The sequence below is a fragment of the Dipodomys merriami genome, unplaced genomic scaffold (assembly GCF_024711535.1).
Source record: "Dipodomys merriami isolate MVZ:Mamm:240054 unplaced genomic scaffold, mDipMer1.0.p SCAF_1, whole genome shotgun sequence".
Classification (NCBI taxonomy): Eukaryota; Metazoa; Chordata; class Mammalia; order Rodentia; family Heteromyidae; genus Dipodomys; species Dipodomys merriami.
The window spans coordinates 11,811,160-11,836,212 of NW_027202270.1; the positions used below are offsets into that span (position 1 = coordinate 11,811,160).

The following is a 25,053-nucleotide window of genomic DNA, read 5'->3' on the forward strand; positions in this document are numbered from 1 at the left end:
TTGACACATTGTGGAATATTTACTGTGTTGCAGGTGAAGATTGAGCTACCAACGCAGCTCCATGAGAAACACCATATTTTATTTTCTTTCTATCATGTCACATGTGACATCAATGCCAAAGCCAACGCCAAAAAGAAGGAGGCACTGGAAACTTCAGGTACTGACGGGAAGCGAGCTGAAGTAGTATGGCTTCTTTACATCTGTTTGACTTGAGTTGGGAAGCAGTTTAAGAAGTTCTGATTTAGTTGGTGTTCATCCATGATGAACAAATAGATGTTTGTGCTCAAAAGTTTTCTCTTTGTCGTTCCTTTGTGCAGTGGGATATGCTTGGCTTCCTCTGATGAAACATTGTCAGATAGCTTCTCAAGACTATCACATCCCAGTAGCAACGATTCTGCCACCTCATTACTTAAGCATTCAGGATTCTGCAAGTGGAAAGGTATTAAAAAGAAAAACCTATCAGCTAAATGACACTGGGTTTCCTTTACTCTCTGCTACTTATATCAGCACCATTGTGTATGCGTCTGTTGTACTCATAAAGAGCAACTACAAAAATTAAAAATCTTTGTTCGGATTGTAGGAATGACTACTAAAAATAAGTGCATTCCCTGTTCTTATTGGTCTTATTCCCAGTACTGCCAAAAGCACTTAAATATTTTCTTTTCCATCTCTGTGTTAATGTTCATGGTTTAGGGTAGCAAATAATCAGACACTAACCTTTTGATTGTCTTCCTCTCAACATTTCACACTGACGATAACAAGCTCTTTTTTACAGCATGGCGGGAATGACGTCAAGTGGGTTGATGGTGGCAAACCCCTTTTCAAAGTGTCAACCTTTGTGGTGTCAACAGTGAATACACAGGTGAGCCTATATCATGAGCATGTCTTCTGACCCACAAGTCCCAAGGTCGCTCCGTGAACCCGCATGCCATAAAACTGCAGACCAAAATACTGCAACTATATTTAACAAGAGGATAGAGACTTTGGAGTATGGTCTCTTCTACTTTAAACTGTTAAAAAATAAAGACATCAGACATTTGCTTAAAACCTAAGTCTTAATTCTTCATGCCACCTCAGGGCCATGAGATTGGCAGAAACTCATCGGAAAATCACCTAGCCACGTGTTGGCTCCGTGGCCTGGACAAGTCATGTTACCACTACCCCCACGCCTCCCCCAGCTCACCGTACTTACATCCTCTTCAAAATATTATACCAATAAAATATCTCTACTCAAGGTCTTGATAAAGTTGAAATGAAAAAGTAGATACAAAAATACTTTATGGGCTTCAAAATGCTTTCTATACATGATTAGTTATTATCATGATTGATTTACCACAAAATCACCCCTTTTGTTACAAGCAAGCTTGGATTTTCAATTTTGCTTCATGTTGCTATATTTCCAGCCCATGCTTATCTCCTAAGAACAATGAGATAATCCAGGTACCATGAACATGCCATGCATATATATTAAACATATGATGTATGTTTATGTCACATATATCTTATAGACATACACACCTGTGATCATGTGATTAAAATTTCTCTAGTAATCTCTAGTGCTCCAAGATTTGGTCTTTATGTCTAGTCCCATATTCATAATTGTGTAAACCCATCTTACCTCAGTTTCTAAGTCCCAAGGCTTGCTCTTTACCTAGGCTTTCCAGCCACACCACATGTAGTTAGTTTCTCTGAAGGAAATCCATGCCTCTACTACTCTTCTAAAATAATTGAATACTACAGGAACAAGAAAATTGCACTCAAATTCTCTCTCATTTCCTGAGTCCACAATTCACTGTAGAATTTGGACAATTTTCAAAAGGCTTTCAAGGGTGAAAGTTGGTTTTATCCTATTATCTCACTATTTTATTTCATAATATTCTGACTATCAGGCTGACATGACATTTTATGCCTAGAACTAACTCTGTGTGCATTTAAAAGTGCAATCTGTCCTTTACATTAATGAATATGTAAGATACATTTACAGAACTAGGTACATTAATTTAAAAAATAGTACAGCCAAGCGGGAGGGGGCAACTGTTTATCCTTTGTCATGTGGCCAAGGAAAACAACAAAACTTTGCGATTTCAGTAAGAAGGAGTAGGCTTTGTAGTTCCAGTGGAGCCCTTGTTGAGCCTGAATGTCCAGTGAAAATGGAAGTTCTCTGTTAGCCTTAGACCATATATAAACACTTGTCCATGTATGCACCCACCCAGATGAAGTGCTTATCTCCCATCTAGAACTGTTGTCATCCTGTTTATGCATGATCATTAAGAAATACTTCTTTTGCTATTGCAGGATCCACATGTGAATGCATTTTTCCAACAGTGCCAAAAGAGAGAAAAGGACATGTCTCAGTCACCTACCTCAAGCTTCGTCCGCTCTTGTAAGGTAACATAACATGAAAGACATTTCAGTGGTTTCCCAGGTAAGCCTGGGCCAAGGAGATCCCATGAGCCAAGGAAATCATTCACTTTCCACTGAAGATTCCAAAAACACTTACCCGTTCAGAGTAAGATTATTTCACTATTTCTCAGGAGTTCTATCTTTTGTCTAAAACAAAAGGCAAAGAGTAGGATTTTTCATTAAAAAATGAATTGAAAATAAGATTCTGTTTATTATGACTTATCAAGTGAAGCATGCCAGCAACACCTTGCTAAAGGTGAGAAAGGATAAAGCCAGATAATGGGGCTGTATGGAGCTACAGTTTCATATTCATGTTCTGATAAACACCCACACAACATATTCTATTGTTGTTCCCTTATTTATTGAGTTGATAAAATTTATATAAATGTATCATGCACAGGGCTGGGAAGGTGGCTTAGTGGTAGAGCGCTTGCCTTGCATGCATGAGGCCCTGGGTTCGATTCCTTAGCACCACATAAGCAAAAAGAAAAAAGCCAGAAGTGGCGCTGTGGCTCAAGTGGTAGAGCACTAGCCTTGAGCTGAAGAGCTGAGGGATGGCGCCCAGGCCCAGAGTTCAGGCCCCACAACCGGACCCCCCCCAAAAAATAAATAAATGTATCATGCACAAAACATGATGGATTGAAATATGGATATACAGTATAGTCGCTACATCCAGGTAATTCACATATACATTATGTCACATACTTACCAGGTACTTAACACATACTTACTTTGTGGTCAGAACATTTAAAATTTACCATCAAAGAGATGTTCAAAAATGCAATCATTAATAACCGTTGTTGCATGTTGCTTCATATGTCCTTGAACTTATTCCTCCTGACTGAAATTATCTACCCTTGGACCAACATCCATCCAACATTTTTCTCCCCAGCTTCTTTCAACCACCATTCTACTTCTAGGAATTCAACTAATTTAGATTCCACATATGAGTAAGATCATGCAGTATGTATCGTTCTTTGTCTGGCTTATTTCACTTAGTACTGTGTTGTCCAAGTTCATAGATATCAAAATGATAGGAGTTTCTTTTTCCTTAAGACGGCATACTATTCCATTGTGTAGGTGTGCCATAGTTTCTATCTCCATTCATCTGTTAATGGAAACTTGGGTTTACCCCATATGTTTTATGAAGTACACTTTATATTTTCTTTGATGAAATATCTATATCTATTATAAATGTCACTATAGTGAACAGGAAATGTCTCTTCAAACATACCAATTTCACATCCTGTTGATAAATATTGAGTAGAGGGATTGCTGGAGCACACAGCAGTTCCTTTTCAATTGGCAATATTTCTATTTATTTTTTTCATTATTGCAGTCTAATTTATATTCCTAGCAACAGTGTGCCAGGCTTCCTTCTCTCCACTTCTTGAATGGTACTTGGTATCTTTTGTCTGTTTGATGATAGCCATTCTGACAGGGTCAGCTGATGTCTTATGTGATTAAATTTGCATTTCTCTGAAGATTAGTGATGTTGAGTGTTTTTCCATGTACCTGTCAGCAGTTTACAGATCTTTAGAAAAATTTCTTTTCATATCCTTGTCTAGTTTTTAAATTGTTATGTATTTACTTACTATTGAGGGTTGGTCTTTTTGTTCCAAGTTCCTAATACAGTTTATATTTTCACCTGTCATCAGATAAGTGGTTCTGAATATCTTTACCTATCCCATAGGCTGTGTTATCAAACTGTCGACTGTTCCTTAGGCTCAAAAATATTTCTGGTTTGATGAAATACTATTTGTCTATTTGTCTGTATTTTTGGAGTCATTTAAAAAAATTATATATTTATATATATTATATGTATAATATATTATAATCATAATATAATTATGTATTATGTTATATATTATATTATATAAGTATATATTACTATAATATATCATATCATTATATATTATATTATCTATTATATAATTACATATATTACATATGTTCATATTTAATGTTACATATAATTACACATATAATTACATACATATTATTGCATACATATCATTATAACATAATTACATATAATTTTATGTAACAAAATATTTTATAATATATGTTATATATTATTATATGTGTCATATATTATTATGTTATCATATATACATTATACATTATTTTATATAAGCTATATAATATATGAGCTATATATTATATAATATATTAGATTTAATACATTATATAGATATATATTCCAGGCACCAGTGGCTTACACCTACTTGGGATACTGAGAATGGGAAGATCACAGTTCAAGGACAGCCTAGGCAGAACCTTCACAAGACCTCTTCTCAGCCCATAGCTTGGCTCAGTGGTGCATACCTGTTATCCTGAGCTTCATGAGAGGCCCATGCTTGGGACAGTCATGTGCCAGGCCAGCCTAGGCAGGGAAAAAAAAGTCCATGATTCATTTTGTGAGTCCTCATAGATGGGAAGTGGATACAGTGGCATGTACCAGTGATCCCAGCATGGCTGGATTCCTAAAGTCTGCAGATCATAACTCAGGCACATGCTTAGGTAGAAAACAATAGTATATCATAAAAATTGCCAGTGATCTATCTTTCAATTATAAGGCATCTATGGTGTTCCCATAATTTATCCATGGCAAATTGTGCGGCAATGAACATGGGTATATGCAAGTAGCTTTATTGTATCCCAACAAGCACTCTTTTGGAGAAATGTCCAAGAGTGTTATCACTGGATCATAGCATAGTTCTAGTTTTAGCTTCTTCAGGAAACTCCATACTTCCTTCCATAAAGGTTGCATTAATTTGAATTTCCACCAAAAGTGTAATGAGGTTCCTTTTTCTTCTACACCTCCTCAACACATTTGCTTTTCATATTCTTTTTTTTTTAATTTTTTTTTTTTGGTCCGGTCATGGGGCCTGAACTCTGGGCCTGGGTGCTGTCCCTCAGCTTTTCAGCTCAAGGCTAGCACTCTACCACTTGAGCCACAGCGCCACTTCCGGCTTTTTTCTTTTTGCTTATGTGGTGTTGAGGAATCGAACCCAGGGCCTCAGGCATGCAAGGCAAGCGCTCTACCACTGAGCCACCTTCCCAGCCCTGTTTTTTGTATTCTTAATGATGGCCATTCTGACTGGATTGAACTTGGAAAATTAGGTTGAGTGAAGTAAATAAGACTCAGGCAAAGGGCACATGCTTTCTCTCACATGTGGAAGTTAGATCTGAAATGTAAATAGATATGAAAACACATACAAGACTGAATACATGTAAGCACAATCAAACTGACTAGAAGTGTGTTGTAGGAAGGAGTAGACACTCACAGTGTAACTCCCTTGAACAATTAACAGTTCACAGTGAATACCAGAAAGTGGAAACATACCTTGTCTGAAAAGAATGAGGCTTAATGGGAAGGAAATGGATAAATGGAAAGAAGAATGATAGGTGAATACAGTTATACCACTCAATTACATAGGTGAAAATGGCACCAGGAAACTTGGAATGGGTGGAGATGAGATGGATGAGGAAGAAATAATGGAGGGATGAGACTGATCAGGATGCACACTGTCCTCATAAATTGACCTGTTGAAAAAAATAAACCTGCAAGCTGTAAAATAAAATAAGATAACCAGTGGACAAAAGGGCTAAAGGCATTGCCCATCCTAGCAACCATGAGGCCCTCATTCCTAACCCCCAGTACTTCCAAAACATTGTTACAGGCTAGATCATTGTCACAGAGCTTTACATCTGTTTGCTAGATACATTTTAAAAGGTTCAGATAGTACATTTAAGGCTTAAATCCAGAACATTCTTTTCATTTAATTGGTATCTTTTTTTCTGCCAATTTACTACAGAATTTGTTAAATGTGGAAAAGATTCATGCGATCATGAGCTTCCTGCCTATAATCTTGAATCAGCTCTTCAAGGTTCTGGTGCAAAATGAAGAGGATGAAATAAGCACAACTGTTACCAGGTACCTTCCCCACGCCTGGGGAGCAAAGGCTGTAAGCTGGGGTCCCATGAAACCTTGATCGCTTGGTTTGAACTGTGATATTTACATTTCATTTGAACACGTCTCAGACTTCAGTATTTCTTGCTCTTGAATCTTTTCCTCCTGATACCCTATCATTATCATTAGTACAGAGGAAATCATAATTTCTCATTCATAACCAGTAGTGTTTCGAATTAAAGATTTAATCATATAATATTCCTGTTGCTCATTTTTTAAATTAGTTTTAGTGTTCTGAATTTTAAAAAGAATTAAAATGTTTATGGGATCTGCCAGGCCACTGGTGGCTCATGCCTGTAATCTTAACTATTTAGGAGGCTGAGTTCTGAGGACTGAGGTTCCAAGCAGAAAAGCCCATGTGACTCTTATGTTCAATTAACCACCAGAACACCAGAAGCAAAGCCATGACTCAAGTGGTAGACCTTCAGCCTTGAGTGAAGCAGATAAGGGTCAATGCCCAAGCCTTAAAATCAAGTCTCAGTACTGGCCCAAAAAAATAAAACCAGCATTTACACTATCTTTCTTATTCTCAAGCATATTATTTTTTTCAGAGTAAGAGATTTTAGATTTTCATCTAGTAAAGCTCCAAAGATCTGGAAAGTTAAACTATTTATAATGGTTCCACAGCCAGCCTTTTCTGGACCCAGATTTGAAGTTACCAACTATGCCTTCAACTGATGCTCTTTTCAGCTGAGTAGATTTGTCTATGTTAACAAGATTTTTAAATAGGGAAACTAATAGATCTGTTGAAATTCTGGTATATTCCTATGCACTCAAGTCATGGAGTAAGCAGTAGTTACTAACATGAAATAATCAACATGTACTGTCCTTGCCACCTGAAATCTTAATTCAACTAAGGGAAAATAAAACAAAGCCAAAAATGAACGGCTAGATCTTAACCTAATCCTTTTTCCCCAAAGTCTGTATTACACCTGTAGGTTTGAAGGCAATCCCTTTTCAAATAGAATATGATGAGTAGTTAGAGATTAAAAGTCTCCCCTTTCAATTTCATACTTAAAAATGATTTCTAATCCAAGAAGACAGTTTCAGCAAATGTGCTTGCCACAAATGGCGCACAGAATTTGGACAACAAAAATTTCCCATACGTTATTACAGCCCTGAGATACTATCTCTACCTAATTGTTTGGACACTGCAGGGTTGAAATCATCTCACTGAGGATAGTAAACGTCCAGTATTAAGGAATAAGAAAGGCAGGAAGAGAGTAGGACATTGGTTTACTCATGAATTCTTAAATATGAATTTACCTAGTGCTCTAATGACAAAGTGGTACACCGAGGAAGGCTACTGAACAGCTTTGCTCTTCCAGGGTTCTCACCGATATTGTAGCCAAGTGCCATGAGGAGCAGCTTGACCATTCAGTCCAGTCGTACATTAAGGTAGGAAATTGCCGCACAGGCTCTGACCATCTCCCCTTGCTGTGTGGCTTGCCTCATTTCTTGTCCGCAAGAAGGGGAAAGTTCTTGCCCCTGAGCATGGTGTCCACCATGACACCCTTAAGAATTCCATTTTTCTGCCCCGATGGACTAGATGTATAAATGTATAAATGTCTGAAAAGTGTGTATGTGTACAATTGAATATGTAGGTAAAGGAGAGAGGATAAAGGAGAAAAATAGAAGTGTTGTTCTTTTGAAGTTGGCAGGACAAGCGCATGAACTTCCTCTGCTCATAGGAGGAAGCCTGTTTTGGGTATGGATGTGTGTACTGCTTTGTCTTTCTTCTGTAATGTTTTCTTAGCTCTTTTTATTGTTTTCTCAGGCATTATTTCCTTTGCCCAGTTACTGTATATTTGTACCTGCTTCTGGTATGTTAAGTCCTTTATCTTCTGGCATGAGCCCCTTGCCCATCCCATTTGTCTGCACTGCTTCTTCAGTGGTTTTGTCAAGTGTTCACCCAGAGACATTTCTGTGCTCATTTCCAGTTGGCCTGTGAATCACTGCCAGTGAACTTGTGATGATGTTTGCACCCTCAGAGCTCTAACTTAAATGTCCTTTCCTTGAATAAAAAAGAGAGAACCCACCCAGAGGCACAAATACAAGGATCTTAACTTACTTTGTAATATGTAGAAGACCTACATTTTTTGCTATGCATCTATTAAATCTTTCTTGAAGCATTGTTACTTTTAAGAGAATATATACACTCTTATATATGGGCAAACATGCTCAGACCCTCTAAATGTTTAGAAATATAACTAGACCAGGATTTGAGCCTATTGTGCTAGAAATAATGTTTTTATAATAGTATAATAGCAGTGATTATTATTATAGTGTTCCTGTGAAAGGACATAACTGTAAGTCACATTGTGGACTAAACCTTTAAGATATACCATATATAAGGCACCTTTTGAAATTACAGATATTTTATTTATATACATATATATATATATACATATATATAGTGAGAAATGTTTGACAGCTTCACAAAATACAAAAGCATGAATTGTGCTCTTCCTTAAAGTAACCTGTGTCAAAGTATAACTTCTTCTGCAAAGATTGACATTTAAGTTGGGTAAAGTCATTTATATCTACAAACCTCTTTGCTCTCTGTTTAAGAGAGGGCTTGAGCTTATTTTTTAATAGGATATTAATGAGTTTATCTGGAGAACTCTTTTCCTCTCCATATTTACCCCCAATTTTCCATTACAACTTCCAAAGGTACTGAGAAGAAAGAATAATTATTTGACCCCATCATATATACATGAGCAAGATCATGTTCACCCACATGCTTTTTTACTAGGTTTTGACTGAATCGATGAAAGTCACATCATAAACCTAGTGATCTCCAAGGCAACTTCCTTATGAGTACCTCCATTCTCCAGCTCTGATGCTTTTGGAGAGATGCATCAAAGATATAACTTGTGGTGATCTTAATTTTCAATCAGAATACCCAAAATATCCTGAAAGACGATTTCACCCTGAGCACAGGAAATGGACTGCTTATTTACTTTGTAGTGACTTACATCTAGAAATCAGTCTGTGTGGAATTTCAGGGTGATGACAACAATTCTTAAAAAAATTAGAATCTATTTTCAAATATCTAAAACACATGCTTCCTATAAATCCAATCATATTGCATTTTCCTCTGGAGAGAAGTCACTAAATAGCAAGCAAGAAACTACGATTTTGAGTATTAAGCCTCCCAAAGACTGTTTTCTCCCTGTGACAAAAGATGAGCTGGAATAAATGACCATTCAGCAGGGTTCTGTTTGGGGACTTCTATCACACTACAGAGTTGACTGCCTCGTTGTATTTTCCATAAGTGGGAAAATTATTTTTTAACATGCAATAGAGGTTAAACTCAAGACCCCATAGACAGGGAAAATGGGTGAGCTGTCTCCATAACATCCCTGAATATTTTTGAAAAATACCATATTCAGTATAACTTTACTTATTTAGAGGTAATGAAAACACCATTTCAAGTTCAGTGGTGCTTTAATGCTGCTAATTCACTCCATCCCACAATATCCAAACTGCACACAAACACCACCGTCTTCTCCAAAGATGTGTGTCTAAAGTCAATGTAGTTAAATGCCATGGTTTACAGTGATTTGTAGCACTGACAGAGCCTAATGAGGAGAATATTAATAACATGAATATATCAGTGCTAGATATTTATTTACTGAGACCCTTCAGCCTAGACAACTTTATGGGATTGCATAGTTGATGATGACATTACACTCACATGAGATGTATCTGTAAGGGAAAATGTTGTATTGCTCTTGCTAATAACTAGCTTGAGGCATCCACTACCTTTGTCTTTAACCTTTGAAATGAGCTTGCAAAACTCAGACCCTGATGCTAATGTGCTACATAGGTCAAAGAGATGTTTCTAGATTCAGAAGTGAATATGCCAATCTCTTGCTTCCCTTTCTTTTCAATTGTGAACAACTATGAAGAAATGCTGTTCCTTGAGGCACACCCAACTCATAACTAAAATACTATCACTGGGTCAAAAACATGTTATATTTGAAATATGGGTATTGCATAACATTAATACAGATGTTCTTAAAATCTATGAAAGCATTGAAAATTAGCCACAGACAAGTCTCCTGTGAATAAAAATAAAATAAGCAGCATTTGCTATCTTACTTTGGCCAATATTTATGAATCTCCTGATAATTGCTGCTAAGCATGGAGTGGTAGACCCTGGCCTCGTGGGGAGTTTACCTACTGGCCTCTCTGGAAGGCACCCACTTCCCCACTTGGCTATTTGAGTGGGTGCTCTACCCTTTCAGGATGAAGAATTTCTACCATGCCACCTGTTACCTGTGGAAGGAAGAAGGGGAATGTGCCCTAAGTAGGTGGGTCAAAGCCCTACATGTTTCCTTGAACCTGCTAAATAGCCCTCTGACTCTTTCTCTTGATGTCTACAAAGAGGTTCAAAGAGAGCTTAGGTGAGCAAGGTTCTACTTGAGCAGAGACCTACGTAAAAACAGGTGTGTATTGCTGTCATTGGGCCTCCATTAATGTCATGACAAAAATCTAGCATGAGCAGATAATTTTCAGAAAAGAGTCATCTGTAGCATCATTTTTGATGCTTTTCCCTAAAACAAAATCATTAACTTTGGTCACTTTTTTGTATTTTCTTCAGTTTGTGTTCAAGACAAGGACCTACAAGGAAAGAACGATACATGAAGAACTGGCTAAAAATGTGACTGGCCTGTTGAAGTCAAATGACTCGACCACAGTGAAGCATGTCCTGAAGGTAAATAATGTCAAGACAGTTGATTACTGATTGGTAGTAGAGATGGATTGCGCCTTCTCCTCAAAGAAAGTGGGACTCATTGATTTTTTTCACAGGTCAATTTTTCTTCTCGTTTCTAACATAAGCTTCATATTGAAATTGCAGTATATAAAACACTAAGCAATAAAATATGAAAAAAAGTAAATTAGATTTGGGTTAAGTGCTTTGACCTGAATCTGAAGTCTACAGATAGAATGAAAGACTACTAAGTAATCTAAAACATCTTAAAAGACAAACTATACAAATGAACTATACAAAGAATACAAATGAAGCCGAGGGGGTGGGGTTTAGACACTAAAAAAGGAAAAATGCCAAGGAAAAGACTAAGGATGTTATATCCATGAGTATGATAACAAAAAGGAAATGGAACAGATCAGTCTTTTATCTCAAAAACTGATGGTGAAAACATAGACAATAACTCTTGTGGAACCCTGAATTTACAGGCAAGCTAAATTTAATTATTTATCATGACAGGCAAGCTAAATTTAATTATTTATCATGATTTGACAGATGAATGATTAATTAGTAGCTAGAAAGAAAGCTGGAAATCAATAAGAATCAACTTGAGTTCACTAAACTCTAATTATCCTAAGCCAAGTAATTTATTTGTTTACATTAGCCTTATCAGTATATTCAACAAATTCAATCCAGGAACCTCCTGAAAAGCAAAAATACCCCAAAGGCATTTGAGAGATAGCAGGGAACAAAATTAAGATTCCTACCCTTGGGAAATCTCTATTCTTTGGGGGGGAGAAAAGCTACAGAGTACAGATATAATTTGAAAACACAGCATATCACAAGCTAGAAGGTAAGAAGAAGGAAAATTAGAGAAGAAAATAGGGGAAGTGGGCAGGCTGGGGGCAAATGGAGATCTCCTGGAGATGCAGTACTTGAGCAGAACATGTGAAGGAAGTGAGGGACCTAGCTGTGGACAATTTAGAGTAGAGTGTTGGAGACAGAGACCTCTGTTAAGTTGTAAGGCAGCTGTGAGTCTCCGGTAGACCACTATATCCAGAAGGAAATGATCAAAGAAGGGAGGGTAAGGTGACTTTAGAGAAGCTATGGACAACTGGCTTGTTTTTGAGCCATTGTGAGAGTGGTAAGAGTCTGCTAAACTCTGAGACAAATATGAGGGCACTAGGCATGATGATAGAAATACCCTTTCGTGGCGGGGAGGGGGTGGAAGGGGGGAAGGCTGGGAAGGGATGTGAAGAGTAAACAAAGGAGGAGGCTGCAATGCTTGCTAAGAAATGTATGCATTAACCTGCGCATGTAATTGTAACCCCTCTGTACAGTGTGTTCACAAAAAATAAAAATAAAAATAAAATAAAATAAATACCCTTTCGGAGAAGGTAGGAAATGGGGTTGTTGTAACAGGCTTTAGATTCATTAGATATTCCTAACAACAGGGATTGCACTTCCAGTATCATATAGTCATTTCCATTTCTTTTTGCTAAGAAATGATGCCTTTATTAAGGTATAACTGCCTTGTAGGTATCAGCTCCTTCCTCCTCCTCTCATTCTTCCTCTAGAATCAGGGCTGTGTTCCCCAAAGTTCATCACAGCATGCTATCAGCCCAAAACTGGAGATACTTCAAGTGTCCATTGACAGTTGAAAACAAAATAAGTAAATAGTGATTGTGTATGTAGTGTGGCAACAATTAATGAGCCACTATTACAAGCCACTCCAGCAATGGACCTCAGAACAGAATTGGTTGAATGAAAAGGGCAATCTCAGGAGAGGATCTACAACATAGTTCCATTCTTGTGGTAGTCAAGAGTCAAAACCCCTTCAATATGTAAGTAATGGTAGCACAACTATTGAGGGAGTAGAAAGGAAAGATGATGGTTTAGCTTTGTTTTTAAATTGCACCAATGCCACATAACTTTTGGGATACATAGCTTCTTAGGCTTGAGAAGGAGGGCCCTATCTAAAACATGCTTTGTTCTACTGAAGCTGCACCTGAGTCCAGAGTATAAGAATAGCTAAGAGAATATTCCTGCTGGGACCCCAGCTCCCTTCTATATAAGCCTTCTAGGCCTGAACAGATGCCTCAAGAGCCCTAGGGCTGATCCAGGGTTTGCTTAGACCTCTTTTCCAAATTTCTCCTACATCCGACTGACCTGCATGTCCTAGCATAGCCCTAGACCCCAGGAAAGAGCTATCTGTGGCAGGAGGAAAGAAAGTTTGTGGATAGGCTGGTGATAGGTAGGCTGGACAGTCACCCATAGGCACCTGCCTCTCAAGTTGTAGAAGCCAGGGAACAGCTAGAGCCCCATTCTGTCCACGTTTCCCCACATTCTGAGGTAGTAGTCCCCAGCTCTTTGAACTTACATCACTATTTGTAACACTGTCAGCTTGACATTCAACTTTTTTTTTAATTTTAATTTTTATTTTTTGTGAACACACTGTACAGAGGGGTTACAATTACATGGGCAGGTTAATGCGTACATTTCTTAGCAAGCATTGCAGCCTCCTCCTTTGTTTACCCTTCACATCCCTTCCCAGCCTATCCCCGCCCACCCCCCCACCCAATCCTCCCCGATTTGACATTCAACTTGTAGATATTTAAGTATCTTTGTTTTTACTCTCTTAGGTATGGACCTGAAAATGTTAGAGATGCTAAGAAGGGTTTGTTAGCTTGGTTAAGGAAGTAAAACAAACAGACTGTTTTGTTGAGAAGTCATATTGAGTAAATTGCTAACTTGTTTAACCTGAGCTATTTGGGTGACATTTGAGAAGCTGCAATATATGTCATATAATTTTACCATTATGACTTTGATAAAGATCATCCAAACAGAATGGAGACTATACTATTGATCTGCTTCATTTAGTTCCAAAGAACTCACTTTAAGATACAAACATTGTAATATACTATATACTGTGAAGAACAATTACCATTTTAGCATAGGAGAACGAATTCCTAATTGTCTTTGTTTCGTTGTAACAGCATTCCTGGTTCTTCTTTGCAATTATCCTAAAATCAATGGCGCAGCACTTAATTGACACAAACAAAATTCAGGTAAGATTACAGGTAATACAGTAATGTCATATTACCTAGCAATTACACTGATGAGTATTGCTTGTTATTTCTATTTTTATTGGCTTTATAAGCATGAACAGTTTATGGTAATTGCTTTTTAAACAGAAGAGATGACTGTGTGTGTCAGTAAAAGTCTACTGAGCAGGTGCCAGGACAGAGATAGAAATACAATAGATTTTGGAGGGAGAAATAAAGAATAAACTGAATAGGGAAAAGTAACAGGAATGTCTGCTGCTTGTGAAAGAAAAGGAGAGGAATGAGGCATGTCCTGAACAAGCCTGTGAGTGAGGGAGTTTTCAAGGAGCTGATGAACAGTCTGAGAGCAAAGGATGCTCGCAGGAGGAGACTTGGACGGAGTACATAGACTTGCTGTAGGCTCTCAGCCAGCTCAGACACTGAACGGGAGTTGCCTGGGGAGCAAATACAGGAACTAGGGAGAGAGACTTGAACGGATACAAGATAAGGTAGTTCTTTCCATTCCTCCCAAGAGATTCTGCCTTGAAAGAAGATCTGAGAGCTACGCACAACTAACAACTACGGCTTCCTCAGTCCCTGATTTATGTGGCATAGTGCACGTGTTTGCACATCTGTGCTTCTGCAGACAATATGGGCTCCTCTGCCTGACAGGAAACTGGGAAAAGGGAGACTAATGAGATCAACCACAGCTCCATTCTAGGCCCCCTTGGCCTCACTCAAAGCTGTGAAAGTTTGGATGGCTCCTCTGACCTGTCAGTCTCAGCCTTAAGAAGTCAACAGTCTATTCCAGCTGAGATGGTTGCATGTGGTCCCTTACTATTAGAGTTGAGGGAGACAGACCAAGGGACACCGGACTGCATTGCTAAAGTTCATGCATGCTTCTCTCAGCTCCCAGGTGGATAAAGCCAAGGGGGACAGCTCTGAGGCCACACCTCCCCTGTGTGGGGGGGAGGTCAGAACAGCACTGGGTAGAGTGCAGAGGTGAAGGATTTATGATTCTGTCCTGATTTACAAGCTTGCTGGAGCACAGATCAGAACTCTGAACTGGCCTCTGCAGTACAAAACTGCACAAAATGAGTACTGCTATTCCAAATGTAATTTTGCCCATATAAAGCCCATGCATATGTATGTGTGTGGGACCGGAGGGGGCAGGTTAGTTAGGTTAGATTGATTTACTGTAAATTCATTTGATCTAAAAAGAACTATTCAATATATGCAAGAGTTACCATGAGATTAAATATATCCTAGTAGGCTGGCTCTGAAACAAAAGGCCATTCCAAACTAGTTGTAGTGTGTTCCATTATTAAATCTCCATATTATACAACTCCAGTCACCTTGACCCTTGTACTATTATTCTTGCAGCACAAAAGGCTGATTGTATATACTGAGAAATGTGCTTTAATCAGACTCTAATTTTTGCATTGCAACCTATAGTGGAACTACCTGGGTCTAGAGATCTAGTTTTTTGTATGTGCCAGTCCTGGAGCTTGAACTCAGGGCCTGGTACTGTGTCACTGTGCTCAAGGTTAGTGTTCTACCACTTGAGCCACAATTCCACTTCTGGCTTTTTGGTGGTTAATTGGACATAAGAATTTCTTAGACTTTCCTGCCCAGGTCTGCTATCCTCCTGAATAGGGAGGGTTACAGGTATAAGCCATTGCCTCCTGGATTTTAAGCATGAATCAGTTTTGTTTGTCTTGTATAAAACTGCTTGTTTAAATTCAAGAGGAAAGAACTTAATCATTCCAAACTGCCTCCTTAAATGCAAAAGTCCTAACAGGGTTAATATAGTTTTATTAAATATAAGTTGTATAATCATTACAAACTTTTCAGCCTGTGAGTTCACAGACTCACCTGTACCTCTTACAGAATCTAAGACCACAGAGTTAAGACTTGGTGGAATTCAGTACTTACTAATAAACATTTCAAACCTCCGTTCTCACCCAGTTGTTTACTCACTAATTTCTTTTGGTTATTTATTAAGAGGTCTAGTTTTAATTTTACAATTATTTTTAAATTCAATTAAATGGAATTGTATTTCCAAAACATTTTAGACTAATTGTCTTTAATGTTCTTGGTTGGGTTTTTTTTTATTATGTGATACTGAGGTTTGAACTCAGGATCTCACACTTTTTAGGCTAGCTTTTTACCACTTGAATATTGAGTACTTCTGTACACTTGTTGGCATAAATGTTCTGTACTTGTTGGAAAAAATAGTGTTTTTCCTGGCATTCGTTTATGCAGTTTTCTGCTAACAGTGCATAAATTATGTCTCACATGGAGGCATTATTTTTGGCTGGTTGTTTTGAGATAGAACTTCTCAACCCAGGCTAGATCTGAACTACAACCCTTCTGCTGTCAGCCTCTGAGTAGCTAGCATTAGAGCTATCACTCAGGCTCATTAAATTGTAATAGTACTTATTTTCTGGAAGGCAAGTGAAGAGAATTAAAAAGTGGAAGATCATAAAAAGATTTGTTCACATTTTATTTCATACATTGCTATATTGTTTAAATACTTTGCAATATAAGTAAGTTTCATAAAAATATATTGGCCAAACCACAAAGGAATAGTAAGTGGTAGGAACGATGCCTAAGAAATTTAGCCAGCTCCTATTTTATTACAGCTTTCAGAAAGAGCTCTTTTTATTTGGTGATCTATAAAATAAAGTAAGTCTTTCAGTCCTTTTCATTCTGGCTTAGGAGTTCACATGCCACATTATAAGTAATCCATTCTTTCCCCAGCTTTCCCGGGCTCAAAGATTTCCTGAATCTTACCAAAATGAACTAGACAATCTTGTAATGGTTGTCTGCGACCATGTGACTTGGAAATACAGAGATACGCTTGAAGAAACTAAGAGAGCAAATCAAAGCGTTGCTCGATTTCTTAAGGTAAGATTCCATGAGTTCACAATTCTACCCAGCCCTCACTATGGTGGCTACAAGATAATCTAAATTCTAGTTAACTGACATCTCTTTAGGTGATGCAGAGTCTAAACTAGCACAGTAAAGTAAGTATTTCCATTTTCACCTCTCTCTTGATTGAAATACTTCAGAGTATTTTTTCCTACTTAGTATCTCATTGAAGAAGCAAGGTTAGATAAAAGTATCCATCTGAGTGTTGTCAAATAACAATACTTCTAACATTTTTAGGAGAAAAATAAAATGACTAAAGGAGAAGCTACACTGCAGTAATGTTATTCTTTTGGGCATTTTCGTCTTTGAAGTGACATTTAGAATCCGTCATTGCTTTAAAAATAACACTAAAATGGCTACTTTGGGGAAAATGATCAGACATTTTGCTATGTTGCATCCAAGCTTTCTTTCCCATGGTGCTAACAGCATTGACCCCATGAAAATGAAACTATCAATTTAGATGTTAAACAACCACTTTCTGAACAAGATATACATGGAAATTAAAGGTATTTCTTTAGGGTATAAGCGTTTATATTGAATTGAGATAGAAACATAAAAAAGTAAGCAAAAACCCTAGCAGGCATTAGAATTATGGCATATCATTTAACAGAAAATGCTCTTAGCAAAACATGTGTTCTTCCCATCCTTTTTAAATCCCATGTGGACAACTATAACCTTGATGCTCACTTTACCTGTTTCTTTACCAACGAAACAAGCACACACTGAATGGGTGTGAGAATTTATAAATAAAAATCAATCATGTAAAGAGTATACTCAAGTCGATAAGTAGATGGAAAATTAGCCTAAGTTGTCTTTGGGGTTTTTTAATACAGACTAATTCTTTTACTAATTCTTCTTTTTTTTTTTTTTTTTTTTTTTGTCGGTCGTGGGGCTTGAACTCTGGGCCTGGGCGCTGTCCCTCAGCTCTTCAGCTCAAGGCGAGCGCTCTACCATTTGAGCTACAGCGCCACTTCCTAATTCTTCATTTTTATTTTTTGATGCCACTATATGCTTAACAGAATAGAAAAGTCAGAAAAAAAATCTTATATACAGTCCAGTTTATAAGGAAAATGTATTATAAAGCATCTGGAATATTCTTCCCTAAATTGATTTTAAAAACTGAATAAAATAATCTCTAAAAAGGAGAAAATACTCCTTTCCACTTGTGTGTGTGTGTGTGTGTGTGTGTGTGTGTGTGTGTGTGTGTGTGTGTGTGTGTGTGTGCACGCACATGCGTGCGACTATGTTCTGGTATTAGTGCTTGAACTCAGAGCCTGGGTACTGTCTCTTCGCTTTTTTGCTCAAGGCTGGCACTCTACCACTTGAGCCACCTCTTCACATCTGGCTTTCTGCTGGTTAATTGGAGTCATAGAAATTTCTTCCCTGCTGGCTTCAAATTGCAATCTTCAGATCTCGGTCTTCTGAGAAGCTAGAATTATAGGTGTGAGCCACCAGGGCCCAGCTCTTCTTGGTTTAAGTGCTCTGTATTTATTGGGGGAAAATGGAATGCTTTTCTTGGAGCTCATTTATGCAGAGGTTGCTCCTGGAAGTGCATAAATTAATGTTTCCCATGGGGGGGGGGGATTAAAAGCATCCAAATTGGAAGAGGAATACTAGCGTTTTATGGAATCTGTAACTCAAAAGCACAGAATGTATGCATAGTCCATAATAAGTACAATACATGAACTTTGAATCAAAATTAATACACATATGAAAAAAATTAATACACATATGAGAAATTTCAGAATAAAAGATTAGTTTAATATATTCTTTATCACAAGAGTCCATTGGTAGAGTGTAGTTTTAATGGCATTTATTTACACAGAATAGTTTAAAACCTTTTCTGAAAAGTTTACTAGATGACACATTTAAAGGAGGAGAGTGCAAAGGGTAGATTCAGAAAATTATTTGACAATATGAAATTATGTCATCATTTGCTACAATTCCAAAGAACGTGCAACTCTGAGCTTTCAACTTAATACGGCCTACACTCTGTGTTGACATTATAAATCTCTGACATCCCAGCAATCTGATAATAGTTACTTGCTCAAGTGAGTTTCAAATGACTTTTACCTCTTTGGGGTTTGTTGAATTTGTTGTTAGAGTAGTCAAATATGTGTCTTCATCATCATTAGAATTTAGCAATCAAAATTTTGTTGTAATGTCATAGTTATGCCAAGATTGTTTGTCAAGCATATAGAAAACAGAGTCTATAGAATATAGAATAGGTGGGCACAAATACCCTGGATAAAAAGGTATCCTGTCTTCTGGTACATCATCAGAAAATATTGTTTTCACAGAAATTATGTCATCATCTTTGTACTTTATTGTTTTTACTGTTTGCTCCTCGAAGTGCATTGGATTTGAATGGCTCTCTGCCAACCTCATGGCTGTTTTTAATTTTCCTTATTGTTACTAGACTGAGTCATGACACTTACTTGAGCACACTTATTTAGTGTCTTCTTTAAAGCACAATATCAAGGTGTGAGCAAAGGCTGATTCATTCTGATTTTTATTTTCCTGCTTAAATGGCCATAACTTGCGCCTACTCACCTAAATAGCCCTTGCTTTTATTTCAACTTTGTCTTGAATACCATTTGGAAGCCATCTATTGTAAAAGGTAGACTTGGTCATGTCACCAAACTCATTTAAAGAAATGTTAGTGATAGTTCTCTCAAAACAGCCTAAGGAGGATGAAGGAAAAAAAAAGTGAGTCACTACAAGGAGAAAGTTTTCCTGTCTCCCCTGCTTTGAAAATAGTCTATGTATTGAGAATAAATGAAAGTTCTCCCGAGATGTCACTGAAATAGTTACTGCCAGTGGTCAGAGGAAGGCTTCCCATGACAACAAAGGAAGTGGTGTGCATATCTGTAAACTCTTCAAGCAAACAACAAGGATGTTCACAGAGCTTCTTTTTATAATTCAGAGGCCCATAATTCATCTGAAAACCAATGATAGGGTAGATCTTTCCTGGCTCTCACATTTGGTGAAATAAAACTTAGTTCATTCCCAGACTAATTTTTTATTGTCTGTTAAAATATTTGACTTTTCAGGCTGGGAATGTACTTAGTGGTAGAGTGCTTGCCTAGCATGCATGAAGCCCTGGGTTCGATTCCTCAGTACCACATACACAGAAAAAGCCAGAAGTGGCACTGTGGCTTAAGTGATAGAGTGCTAGCCTTGAGCAAAAGAAGCTCAGGGACAGTGCCCAGACCCTGAGTTCAAGCCCCAGGACTGACAAAACCAAAAAATTGACTTTTAGTTTATTAGTCCAATTGAGAAAATTTTGATAAGCTCTTACATGCCATCGAAAGCAGGAATCTGCAAACTTTTTCTCTAAAGAGCCAAAAAACGAAATGTTTGCAGCCTTATCCACAGAATTCAACTCTGCTCTTATAGCCCAGAAATAGCCACAGACAATACACCAACGATATGTGGAAATGACGGAGTGTGGCCAGGTACCAATAAAATACTACTTTCAAAAAACAAGTGGTGAGCCAGATTTCCTCCCCTGGGCCATAGCATACCAAAGCCTGCTATATTTTTCTATTGATCTAAAGGTTAATGTAGACTACCCTAAAAATAAAAGTTAAAAGCCCCTGCAGGCCTAGCAATAGACAGAAGAGCCGCTGTCAAGAAGATGCCAGAACAGAGCAGACACTGGGACTCAGCACCAGAGACAGACACTTGATGAAGCAGGAAAAAGGAAGAAAGCTGATTTCCCACCACCTCACAATGAACCCCTTTCCCCCTGCCTACCTATTAGAAAGAGGGTGGCACCTTTACCATAGAGAAGATCGTGTTTCAGATTCATGAAACTCCTACTTGGCTTTTCTAGCTGCCCAGTGCAGCCTTCTCCCCACCATCCCCAGTCATGGGTACTGGAATCAAGTCCCCCTCAAATGCTCACAGGCTCTCACCTGCAGAGTACCTGCTGTCGCTCCTGAGAGGTGACACCGGACAGGTTCAATAATAGGAATCCCAGCCCTCCTGTCTTCACCAAAGATATCCCCAAGGCCTTTCGCTGCCTGTTGTTCCTTAGGAAGTTTCTGGAGCCCACAGATGGCCTGAGAGTTCTTCTCTGTATAAGGTGACATCGGAACTCCTTCTCGACAGAAGGAGATAGCACAGCTTTGTGGAAGAAAGTTCATGTTGAGGGCACTTCCAGAGTGGCCCGGTTGGGCCCCATTCTGAAGATGGGGAGCCAGGGGGGACTGGGCATGCCTGCCGGAAGTCAGCCCTGCCGGAGGCATGAGCCCCTTTCCTTCCCATGCCTCCCCTAAGGTCTTTTTCTTTTTTCTTTTTTTTCTGGGGGAGATGTTTCTTTTTTTCTTTTAATAAGTTTTTTTTTAATTGTGAAAATACTGTACAGAGGGGTTACAGTTACATGAGTAATGAGTACATTACAAGGTAATGAGTACATTTCTTATCAAGCATTGTTGCCTCCTCCTTTGATTTCCCCTCCCATCTCCACAACTACATCCTCCCCACCCCACCACCCCACCCCTGCCGAAGATGTAAAGTTCATCTTTTGACATAGCATCTTATACATCTCATGTTGGAATGGGTCCACCTGTATCCCTATTTAAACAATTTGTTTTCTCCCTTCTCCCCTCCCCCCGAATTATACCAACAAATACAGTGAAAACAGGGGTTATACTGTGGGGGAGGATCATACAAAGCAACAAAAAAAATTGCCTTATAAATACATTAGAAGCAATAGCAAGAAAGAAAAAAATACGTGTGTCCTTATCTTGGTGTTCATTTCGCCTAACATCACCTTATCTGACCTTTTCTGCTTGTCTCAGACATATACTAGCTATTGCAAATAAGGGAAACCATGGGACCTATGTTTCTTTGGGCCTGGCTTACTTCACTTAATACATTTTTTTCTAGGTCTTTCCATTTCCTAACAAATGGAGCAATGTCATTCTTTCTGATGGAGGCGTAGAATTCCACTCTGTGTGTGTGTGTGTGTGTGTGTGTGTGTGTGTGTGTATGTGTGTACACCACATTTTCTTGATCCATTCATCTACTGAGGGGCAAGGTCTTTTTCTGAGCAGGAACTTATGCTGCAGTTTCTCCTCTTGCTATTCTATTGGTAAATGTCCTAAAGAGGAACTGTTTGCTTTTTACTGAAACACAGAGTTATTGAAGGAGCCAAAATTAATATTTAAAATGAAAATATAAATGAGTCAATATACTAACTCAGCAAAGAGTAGGTGCATCAAGAAACTCTGAAGAAAACTTGAGAAGCAAAATATATAGAGCTCCTCACAAATGGAAGAAGCTAATTAGAGATAGAGAATTAGAGCGAAGCACTCTTGCTCATACATAAGAATACTTTCCTGAGAGCTGTACTTTTTTTTCAGTACTGTGTTTGAACTGTGGGCCTCATATTTGCAAGGCAGGTGATCTACCACTGAGCCACACCCCTTTCCCATAATGGGAAACTTTATACTTGTTATACTACCTATAGCAAGAATTTATATCCAGATCTTTCTGGGAACAGAAACTGAGCATAAGCCAAATGCCAATGATTGACACCTCCTAGATACACTGGAGGCTGAGATCATGGTTCAAAGCTATCATAGGCAGTAAGTTCATAAGATTCTTATTTCCAATTAATATGCAAAAAATCCAGAAGTGGAGTTGTGGCTCAAATTGTGAAGTACTATCCGGGAGCAATAAAGATCAGAGACATTGCCTAGGCCCTGAGTTCAAGCCCCAGGACCAGCACACAATAAACAGACAAACAAACAGAGATTCATGAGTAAAACTGATGAGAAAACCAAGAAACACAAAACATTGCAAGGGACCATTTGGGAATATTTGGACAAGAAACACTGTATATGGTAAACTTTAGCAGCTGCAATATTTGTCCAGATAGTATGTGTAGGCAGGTGGACTAAAACACATACCAAGAGACAGATTCCATATGGCATTCTATTATAGTATCTCCACTGTATTTTGGCTACTAGTAACATAGCCGTTAGTATTTTGGAAAGAGGACAACTGTTCCTCCAAATCTACCTACTGTCTCAAACTCTTCTTTCCAAAGAGAACTTGAAAACAGAGTAAGAGAGACAGTGGGAAACCCAGTAAGAGAAATCTCAACCTGTCCTCCCTTCATTCTTCTAATTTAAGCTTCTTTGACTAAAATAAGAAAACAGCTATTAAGTTTATAGAGATCAGTGAGATTAAAGTTTCCTAACCCATCTCTACCACCTCCTATTCTTATTTAATATAGTACCACAAATGATCTCTATCCAGCCACCAAGTATGGAATCAAATTACAAACAATAATAATTCTTTAGGAAATTGGAAGACTTGGAAAAAATTATATTAAGTGAAGTAAGCCAGGCCCAAAGAAACATAGGTCCCATGGTTTCCCTTATTTGCAATAATTAGTATATGTCTAGGATAAGCAGAAAATATCATATGATCACATAAGATGATGCTAAGTGAAATGAACCCCAAGATAGAGACACAAGTGGTTTTATCTTTGTGGCTGTTGTTTTTAATGTATTTGTAATGTACTATGTGATTTTTTTGTTTCTTTTATATGTTCTCCCCCCATGGTATAACCTCCGTTTTCACTACATTTGATTCTGGTGCCCTGCATCTTGTTTATACATTTTTCTAATTTAGGAAGGGGAAGGGAAATTTAAAAAATGCTGAAATAAAGATACAGGTTGACCCGTTGTAACAATGAGATGTACAAGACACTATGTTGAAAATGAACTTTACAACTTGGGTGGAGGGGGGAGGGGTTGGGGAGGTGAGGAGGGAAAGAATAGTAGGGGAAAAACAAAGGAGGGGGTAACAATGATCGATAGGAAATGTACTCATTACCTCACTCATATAACTGTAACCCCTACGTACAGTATCTTTACAATAAAAAATATAGTTAATAAATAAAATAATTAACAAAATCTTAGCCAAATGGTTAAAAGGCAGACCATGAAAAATCAAAACTTTCTATATGAAAAAAGAAAAAAGGCTATCCTATTTTATTAAATACCAAAAGATATTTTATACAATTGATAAACCTAGGTTTGTAACTCTTTGATTTATATACAAAGTGAAGATTTTAATTCCTTGTTCTTTGTAGATCAGGGCTTAAACATATGTTAGAGAAAATACTTAGGCAACACCTTTAGTCAAATATTATTTTGTATCTGCATATGTGATCACTTTCTCTAAAATCTCTAGTGATCCCTCAAGTGAAAATGTTTGACTTTAGAATTTTATTCTTGGTAGCGCTGCTTCACATTTATGGACCGAGGGTTTGTGTTCAGGATGGTCAACAATTACGTCAGCATGTTCTCCTCTGGTGAGCTCAAGGTAAGAACCTAGGCTGGAGAGTGTGTTTGAAAAACACCGGCATCATCAATAAGTAAACTGGTCTCCAAGTATAAAACACTGACCAAAGACATTACTTCTTTCCTGAATCAGAAAATGATGTCTACACTCAGAAGACATAGCCACAGCCTTTCAAATGCTATTTACTAAGCTTGTCTCCCAAGTACTTCCTTAATGGAGGATAAAGAAGAGCGGAGTGCGTACATTTCACCTCTAGCTCCTGTGGTGAAAGGGCACTCTTTCATGAGCGGTTCCTGCAGATCCTACAGTCTTGGAGGCCCAGGGCTGATATGGTTTCTGTACCTGGAATCTGCTTCCCTGAAAACCATTAAGTCCTGGACAAAATGGACGGCCCATTGGGTTGATTATCCTACCCTCTCTGGGTTATAGAGAAGGAACTTTAGAATTCTCCAAGTGTGGTTCCAAGACCACTGAGGCAGCGTGAGACGTGCTCATACACACATGTGAAGGGGATTTTCATTTGATCTTCATGAAGTCTCACATTTGAGAACCAAGGAGCCACAGCACAGCACACGCTGGAGAAAGTAAGATCAGAAGTGAGCCGGATCAGCAAAGTTCCATGAAGGTTTCTTGGGTTGCAAGCAACAGAAATT

General features: G+C 38.1%; 1 protein-coding gene across 6 annotated transcripts in view; it reads left to right on the forward strand.

The window, feature by feature from the left end:
* Dock10 (dedicator of cytokinesis 10) overlaps positions 1 to 25,053 on the forward strand; it is a 204,911-nt gene that overhangs the window by 134,430 nt on the left and 45,428 nt on the right. For all 6 annotated transcript variants that reach the window (XM_070015913.1, XM_070015915.1, XM_070015920.1 and 3 more), the window contains exons 20-29: positions 34 to 157; positions 318 to 439; positions 776 to 862; positions 2,296 to 2,388; positions 6,225 to 6,343; positions 7,708 to 7,777; positions 10,989 to 11,102; positions 14,093 to 14,164; positions 16,904 to 17,050; positions 24,338 to 24,421. In XM_070015913.1, coding sequence (XP_069872014.1) covers positions 34 to 157; positions 318 to 439; positions 776 to 862; positions 2,296 to 2,388; positions 6,225 to 6,343; positions 7,708 to 7,777; positions 10,989 to 11,102; positions 14,093 to 14,164; positions 16,904 to 17,050; positions 24,338 to 24,421 — 1,032 coding nt within the window. The remainder of the gene's footprint in view (positions 1 to 33; positions 158 to 317; positions 440 to 775; positions 863 to 2,295; positions 2,389 to 6,224; positions 6,344 to 7,707; positions 7,778 to 10,988; positions 11,103 to 14,092; positions 14,165 to 16,903; positions 17,051 to 24,337; positions 24,422 to 25,053) is intronic.